The 15,296-nt window shown below is 47.5% G+C and overlaps 1 protein-coding gene across 1 annotated transcript in view; it reads left to right on the top strand.

Moving 5' to 3' along the window:
* Window positions 1-15,139, top strand: part of TPK1 (thiamin pyrophosphokinase 1) — a 276,645-nt gene extending 261,506 nt beyond the window's left edge. Inside the window, exon 8 of the mRNA XM_023758885.1 lies at window positions 14,410-15,139. Coding sequence (XP_023614653.1) covers window positions 14,410-14,735 — 326 coding nt within the window. The 3' untranslated portion in view covers window positions 14,736-15,139. The remainder of the gene's footprint in view (window positions 1-14,409) is intronic.
* Window positions 15,140-15,296: the final 157 nt, after the last annotated feature.

Genomic DNA, 15,296 nt, shown 5'->3' with positions numbered 1-15,296 from the left:
GACCTGCCAGCCACTGGGTGTGGACACGTATCCCCAAATAGCTCTGGCCCCGTCCTTCACCCAGTGGAGAGGGTATCCAATGGAAAGCCTCCTGATGCCCAGGTGAGTCACCTGTGTGCTCAACGTGAGGCAAGCCAGGGCCTGCTTTGGGAAGAACTAGCTGGTGGCCATGCATGATTGGCCTGACAGCTGTGCTGGATCACAGAAGACTCCCTTTCTCACACCCTTCACTCCAAAATAGCATTTCTGAAGCATCTATTATTTAACAAGTGTGTTCATTTATCCTATTTAATTTAAAAATAAGTCTGAGAATGGGGTAATTTAAACTCCAACACATGGATAAGAAAATGGAGCAGCAGGAGGCTTAGAGCACTCACCCAGAGCCAGAGCCAAGGCCACGGCCAGAGGTAGGGCCAGGGCCAGGGCCAGCACAGGTTCTCTGGTTGCCTGCCTGACAGTCACCTGCCACCAGCTGGGCCACTGCCAGCTTCCACCTCCATTCCCCCATCTTCTCCCTTTCTCAAGCTTTGTCTCCCTCCTCTACCATTGCAGTGAGAGTGATCTTAAAATGCAAACCTCCTTGCTCAACTTCTGTGCATAGCTTACACGGCACCCAGGCTGAGGTCCCACACCATCCTGCAAGACCATCTGTCCTCTGCCTCCCTCTCCCATCTGCTCACCATCCCTGGCCACATGACATCTTCCAGTTCTCAACTCAATGTGCTCTCTCAAGGCCTTTCCACAAGCTACCTCCTCTGCCTGCGACCCCGCCCCTGCCCCTTCCACTAGGCTTGTCACTGGGCTTACAGGCAGCCACTAGGGAAGCCAGATCCCAGGCACTTCACTGAGGTCTTCCTTGGCCTCTCCCAGGAGAGGGAAGTACTGGTGCCCATGCCGGACTTGATTAGACTCAAAGAACCCGGCCTTCACCCTGGGTGAGACAGGTGGAGATGGTTTTAGGTGAGTGGACTCTTCTGGACCAAGTAGCCAGTGGCCTGGTTAAAGGGGGACAAGGAAATCTGGGAAGGAGTATCAATTTGATCCAATATGTTATGATATTAATCATTCTACAATATCAAGGTACCTTTCTTATATCCTAGACTAGTGGCCCAGTGCACAGATTCATACACATTGAAAGGAAATTAATTAGAAGAAATATTTTAATATTGCTATTCACCCTTTCTCTATAATAGAAGTATCAACCAAATTCACGATCGACAATGACAGATGGAAACACACGCGTGTGATTGGTGCTAGTGAGAGCTTTATATGTATCACGCATGCGCGAGTCAACTTAGCCTTTTATATGTATAGAATAAACTTGCTTAATTAGACCTGCTTTCTGATATGGCTAAACTTTTTCCATCCCAGTGAAGCACCCCAACTTCTCTTTCAGATAATTGTCAGCAACACAGCAGTAAATATCAACACAAAGCCGATTATTATTGTAGATCACGCAGAGAGAGCAAAGTGTAAAATCTTTAACTGCAGCAGTGTTTGACTATATTCTGTGCAGTGAGAAAACCTGAAGTCATTTTCAAGGTCCACCATTTCTCTCTCATCATTGATGTTTCTCTCTCCCTCCTCTCTGAAATTAATAAAAATATATTTTTAAAAATAGAACTGCATCAAACTAAAAAGTTTTTGCACAGCAAAGGAAATCATCAACCAAATGAAAAGACAACCTACTAACTGGGGGGGGGGGGTGTTGCCAATGATACATCTGGTATGAGGTTATAATCCAAATTTTATAAAGGAATCATACAACCCAACACCAAAAATACAATGCAACTGAATAATGGGCAGAGTACCTGAATAGACAATTCTCCAATAGATCCAATAGACATATGAAAAGATGCTCAGCATCACTAATCAGAGAAATGCAAATTAAAACCACAATGAGATATCACAGAATTTTTAAAAAATTAAAAAAAAAACACAAGTGTTGATTAGGATGTGCAGAAAAGGGAACACTCATGCACTGTTGGTAGGATTGCAAATCAGTGAAGCTACCATGGAAAACAGTATAGAGGTTCTTAAAAAAATTAAAAATAGAACTACCCATGGCCCAGCAATTCCACTTCTGGGCATTTATCTAAAGAAACCTGAAACCCTAACTCAAAAAGATAAATGCACCCCTATGTTCACTGCAGTGTTATTTATGGTAGCAAAGATATGGAAGCAACCCAAGGGCCCATCAATAGACAAGTAGATGAAAAAGCAGTGTTACATATATACAACGGAATACTACTCAGCCATAAAAAAGAAATTTTACCATTTTTAACAGCATGGGTAGACCTAGAGAGTATTATGCTAAGTGAAATAAATCAGACAAAGAAAGACAAATACCATATGATTTCACTTATATGTGGAATCTAAAGAACAAACAAAAAAACAGACTCATAGATACAGAGAACATTTTGACAGCCGCCAGATGGGAGGGGGGTTGGATAAAAAAGGTGAAAGGTTTAAGAAGTACAAATTGGTAGTCACAAAATTGTCACAGGGATGTAAATACAGCCTAGGGAATAGAGTCAATACTACTGTAATAACTACGTATCGTGCCAGGTGGGTACCAGAATTATTGGGGGGTCACTTTATTATTGTCTAACCACTATGCATACACCTGAAACTATTCTAAAATACTACTGAATGTCAACTGCAACTGAAAAATAAAAATAAATGGAGAAATTTTTCTCACCTTAGATTTTTTTAAATAAAATAAAGTAAGAAAAAATTGTTCTCCAGAGCTCTGTATACCTTGCACAACCTCAGAACTGGAAAGAAACCTAGAAGACGCGGACTTCGCTCGAGGCTATTTGCTTAGTGAGCAATCCTATGCGCAGATAGACAGGACGCCAATACCTACCCTGAACTCCACACACACCACAAACACAGCTATATTCATGTGCATCTGTACGTCCCCTAAGCAACCAAACTGTTTCAGAATATTTTACCAGGCATCCAAAGGTACAGTTAGTTGACTCAGGGCACATGCATCTCTTATTTAATATTGAATTGCATCTGTTGGAAAATTTGCTCCACTAGGTGGCAGCCAAGACTTACTAAAATACAGTGTGTGGCTGTCACTGCTCAGATCCATGAGCAGTAAATAGCTTTAAGATCAAATTGCATGGGGACATGCCTGTCTCTAGTCACTTGGGGTTGACCCATGGAAATGGCATTCCCTGGAAGAAGTTCGATATCGACAGTGCAAACGATATAGTATGTGATGGCTCCTTCCAAACCAGGTATGACCTGCTGCTACTGACAAAGCAAAGCTGCAAGAAGACAATCTCACTGTGGCTTCTCCACTGAGCATGCTCTACGCCGTAGAGTCTACCGTGTGTGCAATACAGCCTGTTCTCCCGCCCTGGGCCGGAGCGCCCATCATCACTCTACCGTGGGGTCAGCACTTGCAGGCTCCACGGTGCTCAAGACCAACCTTCCTCCCTGGAGCACTGAGCTGGCCACCCCAGCACCACTGTGGCAGCTCTGCCTGCCACTCACTTCCTCACATTATAGGCATCGAGGTCCGTTTCCTCCCACACTGTCGTCTTTCAAGGCAGAAACTACATTGTTTGTCTTCGTTCCCCTTTCTGCTTCTCGTGTTTGTTCCCTATGTGTTTCTTCAGTATCTCCTCTCACTTTTATTACAACTCCTTTATCTGTCTAACTCAGCCGTGGGCCGGATCCGGCCCGTTTGAAATGAATAAAACTAAAAAAAAAAAAGACCGTACCCTTTTATGTAATGATGTTTACTTTGAATTTATATTAGTTCACACAAACACTCCATCCATGCTTTTGTTCCGGCCCTCCGGTCCAGTTTAAGAACCCATTGTGGCCCTCGAGTCAAAAAGTTTGCCCACCCCTGGTCTAACTCCATGTCGTTTTTTTCTTTCTCCTTTTTTTTTTTTTTTTTTTTTGAGAGGACTTCCCTGATGCCCCAGACCCTCCCTTTTTGCTTAAATTTGCAAGAATTATTTTGTTGTTGTTGTTGAATGCAACCTAGAACCCTGCCTGGTGTCGACAAGGACAATATCCCTTCAGTGCACAGCAGCATGTCTAAGATATGGGCGCACCGATTCATAAGGAGGAGTGAATATTAAATTTTAGACATAGGAACGGAACAAATGCCCAGACGGTAGCATTTGAGACTTCTAGTGCCGGGCCTCCCTATTTTCTCTTTGCCACATAAGAAGGATGGGATGCAAACACCACCCCCACCACTCTTTGGGCCCCGTCCTCCCTATTCTCAGGGAAAAGTAAACAACATTTTGGTTGAGAATAATTCAGTCTAAGAACAAGGTTTGAGGGGTCGAGTGGACTGAAGAGACAACAACAGGAAGGAGCCTCATCTGAGCAGAAAAGGTTGCCCCTGGGCTGGGGCGGTGGGGGGGGAGGGGGGGCCGGGTGAGGGGACCTCCGAGAAGCTGAAGGTTCCTTTCTCCACATGGAGAGCTCCCGGCTGAGGGGGGTGCAGATAGGGACACCGTCTCAGTGACGATACACAGACAGATGACAGGAAACCAGGGGGTCTCCACTCTCTCAGCCCAGGACCTTGGAGAAGCTGACACACTGGACTTGTGCGTAGCCTAGAGAGACGGTTGTTTAGCATCAAAATTAGAATAACTTAGAGAACATAGAGAAAGGTGCTATTTCTCACCTATCTGGGTGTAGGAACCTCAACCCATGGGTGCCACAATTACTAGATAGACTGGAAGCACTCGGGATGCGTTTCTGGATCTATCAGCTTCTGCACTGAGCCACCGGCTGGATGGCTAGTCTCCCGGTTTGATGAGGGAGCAGAGGGCTTCCCTGCACAGAAGCCAGGAGGGGTGATGCTGCGCGTGTCTCGGGACAAGGCTCTCCTTGCTCCGGGTCAGGGACAGAGAGCACCCACTTCTTCAGTGGTTAGCATTCTCGTAGGCTGCGCTCCCATCTATGACGCAGAGGCCCCCAGAACAAATGGTGGCCTCTCGTCTCTGCCGCTAGTGATTTTCTACAACCGGTCAAAGAATCAAAGAAATTGAACCTCCCTTTTCAACTTCTAAATTAAAACCTCAAAAAATTTCAAGGTGAGAAAAGACACAAAACTATATCAATATATACTAGTAAAGTATAAGGCAAAAAAGAAATTGTCTAATCCCCTTGATATTAAAAGAAACTGTCAGTGTGGCGCAGGCAGCCTTCTTGTTCTAAGCCTTTGGTTACTGGAAAGAGAGGAAGTGACGAGCATTTGTGCCAGGAAGTGAATGATGAGAGAATTCTCCAAATAATTTTACGTGAATAGCTCCATGTACTAAACAAACCTTTGAACTCACCCTTACATTTGAAAAGGAAGATGTCTAAAGGAAATGGCAAGGGCGTGGCCATACTGTACCCAAACGAGGGGATGGATGTTCACAGTAGCTCATGCCCTTTGCAGAACATCCCTGGAGCAGGGCCTGGAGGTCACTCTGACAACCAAGGGCAGGTGCCTTGGAGAAGGGCTGCTGGGGGGCAGGAACAGAAGCCCAAAGAGGATTCCAGCCAGTGGTACAGCCAGCATCCATTCCGGCTGGTTCGTGCCCGTGCCTTTCCAAGCATCTAACGCAGTATCCCCCAGACCAGCCACACCGAACCCAGTTTCTGGAAATGCAGCTAAATCTCAAGGGAAGCAGAAAGTAGGAAGCAATTTCCCTCCGCCTCCCTGATGTCACCACCGCAGAGATGCCGTGAGACGTTCTGTCCTCGCGATGGTGAGACGGATAGATAATGAAGCCAGTAATGGAGAAAGATGGCAACAGCAAAGACATTTGTTTGGGGGAGAAAGAGAAGGAAAGATTTGAGAGAGATTATAGAGAAAGAGTTGGCCCGAGTTCAAAACAGGTGAGAACCCTGTTTCTCAAAAGAGAACAGCCATTGCCATTGTCAAAATCACCTGAGCTACCCGCTAAAGACTTAAGCTTTCCGGGCCCTACTCCAGAAGCACAAAATTGGGACTGTGGGGGAGGAGAGCAAATCCAGGGACTCTGCATTTGTAACCAGTATCTCAGGTGATTTTTGAAGAAAAGGGGAGTATGAGAAGGGGAGAGTGGTGTGACCAGTTTTCATCCTATGTATGTTCGGAGCACCTTGGAGCCTCCCAGAGGAAGGCTCTGAGTGCAACTGGAAAAGGAGAGAGAGGCCAGAACGAGAGGCAGAGACTCAGGAGCCATCTGAATCTCCAGATAAAACACTGGTAGGTAATGACACGTGAGGGGCGTGCTGGTTGATATGTTCAATCCCTTACTCTGTGGATCTTGGTGGGAGCAGGGTTCTCTCAGTGGGAACCAGAAGCCAGCAACACCCTGTCTCTACTGTTAGAGGTGGGATTGTGAGGCTGTTCCAAGACCAGGTCAGTCAGATGCTTCTGCTCAAGGACTTTGTGTCTTAAAGGAGAAGCTCAGAGATGCAGAAAGAGTTAAGAAATGAGTCACAGCAACGGCCTCCTTAGTGTCCAGATCCCGAGCCATTTTCCAAATATGTCTTTTCAGCTTCCCCCCCACCACCACCACTCCCCTGAATCGTTGAGCTCATATATTTTCCAATAAATTCCCCTGCTGCCTATGTTTATAAGATTTAGAGGACACTAGAGACAAAAATAGACCCATGATGAATTTCTCCAGGTACTGGAGAGAAAGCAATATAAAGTTATGAAATGGAGACAGCATGCTCAGAGAGTGAAGGGTCAAATAGAGCTTGAGCTGAGGATTGGGAAGAGCACAGTACCACAGACATGAAGAAAGGGTTGACTGAGGAAAGAAAACTGAAGTGAGAGGTCGGCCATTTCCTTCCCTGTCCTCCCAGACTGCTTTGATCACATGTGTCTCTCAAGAATTTCGCACTATATTAAAACTATGTCCCCTCAGTAGACTTGGCATATCACTACTTCAGGTTCATAAAATATGAGCTGAAGGGATGAGGTCAATTCTAAGCTAAAGCCTTTGAAAGGCCCTCACTTCTCCTGCCGGGAGGTCTGGGGAACGGGGTGTGCTGTACAGACGATGGGTCAACCAGATGGTCACCAGGGATCCCTGAGTATATGGAGCAGAATGTCCCCCTGGCCAGCCAAGTAAGAGCATCACTTATTCCCCATTGCATCTCAAGGCATTCCCACAGCAGGAGGTCTGGAAACATGAGGAAGAAAAAAAAAACCCAGCCTTCTTAAAAAGGGTAAAACTTGCAGAATGGTAGCTCCCCTGGGCCATGCAAACTAAGCCAGACACTGCATGGCCCTTCTTCCTTAGGGTGTTGCCAAAGCAGCGCCCGGGTTCCTGCCCCAACCTCTTCCCAGCTGGCTAATTTCCCTGCCTGCTCCTTTCAAAGGCACCCTCTCCTTGCCTCCTTCCTCCCACCAGGCCCTTTAATGTCCTTTGTGTTTTAAGAAAGGCAGGAAGAGTCTTTGATTTCAAGCCGCTTTCCGCTCTGCAAAAATTCCGGAGTCGAGGGAATGTGTGAAGGCTTAATCACCTGCCTAAGAACAGGGAAAAACATAACGAACAAAGTACGAATTAATTTCAACAAGTTCTCTTGCACGGTCTCTTTCCTACCTAGTTCCAGGAGATGGTGAGTGCCACTGAGAACCAAGGACCGTCATCTGTGTTTCTTTGCAGCCTCTGCGCTGTGCTGTGCAGAGACTGTGCTAATGCACCTCACAATAAAATGCATTCATAGAAGGATCAATGGAGAGAGGCAGGCAGGCAGAGTGGCTAGCAATGCACACAGATGGGTAGAAGTTCCTAGAGAAACTAGAAGAATCAGATTTATTGTGCAGTGGGAGGGGTTATGTTTAGAGATGTGAGACCTCTCAGGCAGCAGGGAAAAGCCAGAGGTGGAAGGAAAGCCCCGTTTCTGGTGAGGAGAGGCTATAAACAAGTATAGAAGCCTCGTTCCTGACCGCACACATGTGAGTGCTTACTGCAGTTAACCGGCTCTTGTTCTACCCTCGTGTGCTAGTTGCCTGCGCAGCAGAAAAGCCGTCTTATCTCTTAGATTTCCAGACCAAGAGGAGCCAGATTCTAACCCGATATCCTGACTATCGCACAGCACGCAGTGATGCTGTCATCGGTGCCAGATGCCTTGACCAAGCAGAACTTTCCAATTGTCTCTAGGCGCTGCGAAGAAGGAAGCAAATAGATATTTGGTGACCAGGAGAGAAGGCTAAGGCAGAGACAGTGATGCTCCCCAATATTCCACTTCCTCACCCATTTCCCAGCGCCTGGCAGTTCATCGGGGCCACATGACTAGTTCAGGCCCAGGGAATATGAGCAGAAGGGAGGCGGTCACTTCTAAGTTAAGGCCACTGTCAGACCCTCAGCTCTGCTGGAAGGTCTGGGGGACAGGGTGGGCTTTATAGACGATGGGTCACCCAGATGGTCACCAGGGGTCCCTGAGTACATGGAGCAGGGTGCCTCACTGGCCGGTGCTGGGCACATAGTATGAGTGACCAATACGCCCCATGACTTCAAAGCACTGAGATATGAGGATTTTTTGAGCATCACTCATCCTATTCTGCCCTGTCCTATCCACTCTGCAATCTTCCCACCCCCTTGATTGGGGCCACGCTGTACACATCCTCCATGGATGGCCCTTTACGTACAAGCAGTCAATATTTAGGACCTAAAGAAGTTGCAAAACCACATTGTAGTCATCATAAGTCACTACGTGCTTTTGTCTAGAAAAATTCTTCTAATCGCACGATGGACAGCTTCAAACTACATGTGGTAGGAAGTTTTTGGTGGGGAAAGTGGATAGTTCCCCTCAGGCTTTAGGGCCAGTGATCCAGGAGTCCCACACATTTTCAAAGCCACATAACTTCCTTTGCTATAGCAAGGTGCCCAGTCCTCTACCTTGTTCTATGGGACTTGGGCATGTGTTGGTTTACATCCCACTAATTCCTCCGTCCCCCAGAATCCCCTCACCCAGGCTGTTTTCTCCTGTGACCAGAAAGAATGACAGACAGACCACCCAGCCTTGCTCAGTGAGTTCCAAACACTCTGAGGCATCCTGAGCTGTGTCAAAGGTCTTTCTCTACGTGAGCCGCACTGGTTTTATGTTATAGGCCATGTATGAGCCTGTATTTGGGGCGGGAACCAGGAGTCATTTAAAGACAGTTAGGTCATCTTCAGTTTCAAAGACCTAGAATTGTCACCCTGATGTCTGAGGACCTCAAAGTTCGGAGCCTCAAAAGGACCAAGGAGCCTGCTGACCATGACATGACACGTCCTTCCACGCTGTTCACCAGACCTGGAGGGCACCTGGGTCACGGGGGACAGGAGGACACACATCCATGTCCTGGGAGCACAGAGCTCTCTTCCCACACACGGAGGTCTCCTGGCAGAACACCTTCCTGGGAGCCACTGACCCTGACCTGAACACCAGAAAATCAGCCAGCCACCGCCACAGGTGCGGTCAAAAGACACCTGTTCTCTTACTCTCGCCAAAGCTGCCCTGCTGGCCTTTGTGACCACAGTGTCCCAGACCCTTACCCGCTTGGCTGCCTGCCTATTTCTGTGCCATGACCGAGACTGTAAAATCACATAGACCAATCGCCAATGGGAAATGATTTTTTAAAAAGAGTGTGCAAAAGAACAAGAGAGAGAACTCTTTCAAATTTGCTTTTTAATTTTGAAAAAATGTAGAGTTTTCAGTTAATTTTTTTCCAACAGGTGGAAAATAAATTATGGCACTGCCACTCAATACATTCTGAAGACTGAAATATAGGGTATCCTCCAAAATGTATACACATACTCTGAATAATTATAAAGGCAGTGTTTATTAAAATACATTTCATTTTCAAAATTGAGCTATCAGCTGTTACAGTGTACATTTTGTACAATGTGTAAACATTTGGAGGGATGTATTTTTACAGCATATTTGAGGGGAGAATTGCTCAAAATTACAGGAGTATAGTTACAATCATGTAGAACATACAAAACACAGTAATGGCAAACATACTGGAGGAAACACGTCAAACTGTTAATAACTGATATTGTCATTTGATGGCAAATTGTACTTTTCTTCTTTTCTAATCATTGGCTATTTTCCAATGACTTCCTAATAAATTTGCATTCTCATCATAAAAGAGACATAGCTTTTGTTTTATTTTGAAAACAAATTAGATATAAATTTCTCTGCTTGCCTATCTACAGCCTTGTGAAAGAAATAAGATATAATTTAAATCTAAATGTTGTAATATTACTGTCAACAAAAGGTTAGTAATGCTACTGTACAAAAATATCATTTATGTGAATTAATGAACTGAACTTGTGGTCAGAACCCTGGGATCACCATTTTTTTTAAATTTTATTTTGAGGTAATAGAAGATTCACATGCAGTTGAAACTACTCTTACATTGTGTGTATGTGTATATATTCAGTCCTGTGCAACTTTATCTCCTGTGCAGGCTCATGTGACCACCCGTCCTGCTTCTTCCTGGTGCAGCCACAGCCCTCAGCCCCCTGCCCTGCTCCCTAACTCCTCGCGATGGTGATCACTTTGGAGCAATGAACAATCACTGACCCCCCAACATGCAGATCACACTGCCAAGCTCTGGAGGATGGTGACACAAACATAATCAGATATACAGGCCTCGTGGTTAGGAGGAAGGGTGGGAACCAGACTAACTGGGTTCAGATCTAGGGTGTGCCGCGGACCAGCTGTGTGACCTTTGTCAGGGTTCTCTCTGGGCCAGTTTCTTCAACCAAGTGGGGCCAACAGACCCTCCTAAGGTTGTTCTGAGGCTTCCATGAGCTGGTGTCGGTCAGGTGAGGAGACAGTGCCTGGTGGCTACACCTGGGAACACCTGGGAACTCTGGCCAGGTCAGCCCATGTTGGACGAGGTGCTGTCAACAAGCCGGGAAGACGTGGGCGGAGCCACTGATGTGCTGTGGAAGACACGCTTCACCGGAAAGGGAATGTTGGGGCTGGGCTTTGAAGCATGAGTGAGACTTTAACAGAAATAAAAGGGAAGGGGAAGATGCTTCATGCAGATAAAACGGGGAGATCTGTGGCCCTGAGGCATGAGCCTGGGATCTGACTGAGAGGCTAAAACCGAGGCTGTGAGGAGACTGCAGGGGTGGGGAGGGGACGTAGGCACAGAGGAAGCCCAGGTTTTGAGGGGTCCTGAGTCCACACTGTGATTAGCACCGTGGTTGTCAAACCTGGAGAAGACTGGACAGAGCAGGAAGAAGGAAGACTGCCTCCTAACACAGGTGCATCAGGAGGGGGAGGGCGGATGGCAAGGAACTTTCTAATCAGGAAACTTGAGCAAAGGTGATTATTATTCGTCTGATTAAAACCAAAAGCAGCAGCAACCATGTCTTCAACGTGGTCGCTGTTCTTTTTCGAACAAGCGTGTCAAACTCAAAGGCTACGTGGCCCAAATAAACGAGGCATGTGGCCCGCAGGCCGTGAGTTTGACATGCTTGTTTTAGAAGCATAAAACTGAGTGTTTGGGAGTTAGCAGTTATTAGGCTAATTCATCCACAACCTGTGTTCTCTCGGCCAGGCCAGTGCCCATGGAGCCAGGTGTTTCCAACGCCCTTCCCCGACCTCAAACCACCCTCTTCCAGGATTTCCAAAGGAAGCCACTGGGCAGTCCCTCCTGGGCGCTGGTACTCATTGATGTTTCTATATCTCTCACTCTTTCTTTTCCTCTCTCTGAAATCAATAAAAATATATTTTTTTTTTAAAGGGAAAGGCAACTTGAATTTGTTAATAGTCTAGCCCAAGCCCAACAAATTCAATTATTTGTGTTTGAAAAGGCTTATCTGATCATCTGGCCTTTGCTTCTTTAGGCTCAGGATGTCCTGGTCCCTGAAGGTGTTGGCCTCCCTATCTGAGAGGCACTTCGCCTCCTGCTGATTCCCTGGGGCCCTTCCCTCCCCTGTTTGCTGTGAGGCGACCCAGGGCCTGCTCAGAAGTCTGCCCGACTTTCACAACCAGATTCTTGCCTCTCTGGTCCAGTGACCTGTTACCACCTACACTTTGGTGTGGCACGTAGGACAATAACAAGTTATCCTGTGTTTCTGCTTTGAATTTTTTCTCAATCAGCCACCTTCCTCTAATTATTTTTCTCATTGTAGAGAGGGAGGAAGGGCAAAGAATGCTTATTCCACTTCCTTAACCTAATTATGTGGTCTGCTCTACACAGACCGAAAACAATGATCAAGTTTATCCCGCAGTAGCATCAGACGTGTTTCTTTTAGTCCTGTTATTCTCATATCCGTGAGAAGAAAAGATATTGGAATAAACGGCTCTTGCCAAGAGGCAGGTAGTCTGGTGTACAGTTTGGCTCTGAAAACTAAGACACCAAAAAAGTGAAAATGGAAAAAACCCTCCCCTCTAAACCAGCTTGAGCATACGGACTTCCCTGAAGATCATGAAGATGAAATGTAACCAAATAAGACAGAAATAAATACTCCCATGGACCCTGAAAACAACACCTCTTGTTCTCCCACAAACAGCATCTCCCTTCCCGACCTTCCCTTGAAGGTGACCCGTCAAGGATGATATTACCAGCATCATCACAAATACAACACCTTCCCAACAAAACACATCCAGACATTTCTCTCCCAAGCTTTCTTCGGCCAATTTCACTTCTAGCCATTAAATCAAATTTTCATTTAAACAAAAAAAAACTATAGCATGTATTTTTTTTTTAAATCACACAACAGCCAGCCAAGAATATCAAGAGAAAGGCAACTTAGCCCAGCTAGTGTGGCTCAGTGGTTGGGCATCGACCCATACATCAAGAAGTCGCCAGTTCGATTCCGGTTTGGGGCTCAGGTTGCAGGCTCCGTCCCCAGTAGGAGATGTGCAGGAGGCAGCCTATCAATGTTTCCCTCTCATTGATGTTTCTATCTCTCTCACCCTCTCCCTTCTCTCTCTGAAATCAATAAAAATATATTGATTTGTTAATATAGCCCAAGCCCAACAAATTCAATAATTTGTGGTTGAAAAGGCCAACGTCTTCAATTCCCTAAGCCCCGAGTGAAGTCTTTTATACAATTAGACGCTGTGTCTTTCAGTGTTTGGTGGCAGGGTGGTGCCCAGTCCATGGGTGACCCAAGTCTGCTTTTCTGACTTCCCCCAGGCAGAGGGCAACCAGACAGTGAGAGGAAATACAACATTAATGATGGTAGAAAAGAATGATATATTCTGTGTTTGTTTATTAATTCTCACAGGAGGATACTTTTTCCATTAATTTTTAGAGAGTAGAAGGGAAGGAGGGAGGTGGGGGAGAAACATCAATGTGAGAGAGACATGGACAGGTCACCTCTCAAATGGGGCCAGGGATTGAACCTGCAACCCAGGTCCTCACCCTTGCCTGGGAATTAAACCTGTGACCCTTCAGTGGGGAAGCTGACGCTCGAATCACTCAGCAACACTGGCCAGGGCAAGAATGATTTATTCTTATTGAATGCGGTAGGATAATCTAAGAAGTTAATTGTGCCCTGTTTGTGGCAGCAGACACCTCAATGAAGGACAAAAGGTCATTCCTTCCCCTACACAGGCCCCCACCATCCACTCCCAACCTCCCATTCCCGGCTGGTTTTAATCAGCTTTGTTTCTGCAAAGTCAATAAAAATCACCTGAGGGACTTGTTACAATGCCCATTTCTGGGTTCCTCTCTGGACCTACCAATTAACATTTCTGGGGATGGGGCCTGGAAGCCACATTTTTAACAAATTCCTTAAGAAATGCTATTCCAGGGGTTTTGGGGAACACTCATTGAGAAACACTTGAGTAAAAGAGACAAGGAAACTGGAATGTTTGGGCGTAGGGGGAGGTGAGCTGAGGCTTCAAAGAAGGAACCAGACCTTGGGAGGCTCCTATCCCAGGCGGGGAGCTTGGTCTGGCATTTAACCCGGCTGTGCTTTTAACCTGCAACTCATCCTCCTGTGTCGTCCTCTCCAAGGACTCTCCTGTCCCCCTGGCCCTCAGGCTGGCCCACCAGAGGTTCCTGCTCCTCAGTGTCCCTTCTGAGCTATGCATCCTTCTAGCTCAGCACCGACCACACTGCACTGACATGGCCCACTGGTGTTACATTTCTAACCTCCCCGCAGTGAGCTGCTGCAGGCGGTGAGGTGATTTATGCTCGGTGCCTGGCGGGCGGTAGGTGTCCTATAAATGTTCAGGAAGCAGACTATTGTGTTCCGTTTACAACCACGTCGCCATCACCTGGTCCTGATTCTTCACACAGAAAGTGCTAGGCCGCTCCTTGCTCACGGCCTAGAACGCTTGGTTTCTAGCCGAGGAACTGGGCCCCGTTTCTAAACCCCTCCTTTACCAGCGGGTATTACCGGGGTCAAATGAAACATCAGAAGCCTGAGCTTTTGATTATATTGTCACAAATTAATCCGTTTAAATGTTTTGTTTCAGAAAGAACTAAAGCTCTCCCACAACTCTGCCCAAAGTCCCCACACAGGCGGAGCCCCTCCGAGGAGTTTAAGGCGCAGGAAAATGTACCACCAGGTGATTCTAGCATCGATCCCGCCGTGTCCAAAGCAAAACACCTGACTTCCCCGCTGGCCGCCCCACTCCCCAGCTGCAAGCACCGGTTTCAGTCTGGCCAGCACCTCCCACCGAAGAGCAGACATAAGAAAGGCAATCCGAATTTTAAATCTGAAACCATTTTACAAAGAAGGCGAGGGACGTTCCATGCAGGGGCAATCATAAAGGCCTCCCCTGTGAGGTCTCCATTATGAAACTCCCCTTCATTCTCCAAGAATAAAACTGACACGGGTGTAGCCGCACGAAAGCGAAACCTGAGCACCGCGCGCCTCCGTCGGGTTCACCGCGCGCACCTGTGCTCCGCAGTGCGCCCCGCGCCGCCACCGCCGGCCTACCTTGTAGCACGGGCCTCGCAGGATCTTGGGGCCTCATGAAGCCTGAGCCGTGGAGAACCTGGAGGGGCCGCCCAGCGTTGGGGGTCCTCTGCTGAGTGGCTCCAGCGGCCGCCTTCACAGTTCACAGGGAAGGGCGCTCTGTGTCCAGCACTCAAGCCACGACCAAGTCCATTACCAAGGCCCGCGCAGGGTGTCGGCGGCCCCGGCCCGTCCCTAGCATCCGAGGGCGAGTCTCACCGACCCCGCAGCCCGCTCCGGTCCGCCCGCGCCCCCGCCCCCGCCCCCGCGTGGAGCTCTAAATCCACGAGGGAGGGGCGCCGCACGAGGCCGCACCTGGCTTCGGTGCCGAGTGGGCGGCGCGGCCCAGCCCTGCGGGCCTCCCAGCCCTGCAGCTGCCCGCGCACCGGGATCCAGCATGGC

Source organism: Myotis lucifugus, unplaced genomic scaffold, assembly GCF_000147115.1.
Source record: "Myotis lucifugus unplaced genomic scaffold, Myoluc2.0 scaffold_141, whole genome shotgun sequence".
Lineage (NCBI taxonomy): Eukaryota > Metazoa > Chordata > Mammalia > Chiroptera > Vespertilionidae > Myotis > Myotis lucifugus.
Note: the sequence above shows the minus strand (reverse complement) of the source record. Positions and strands in the feature narration are given on the sequence as shown.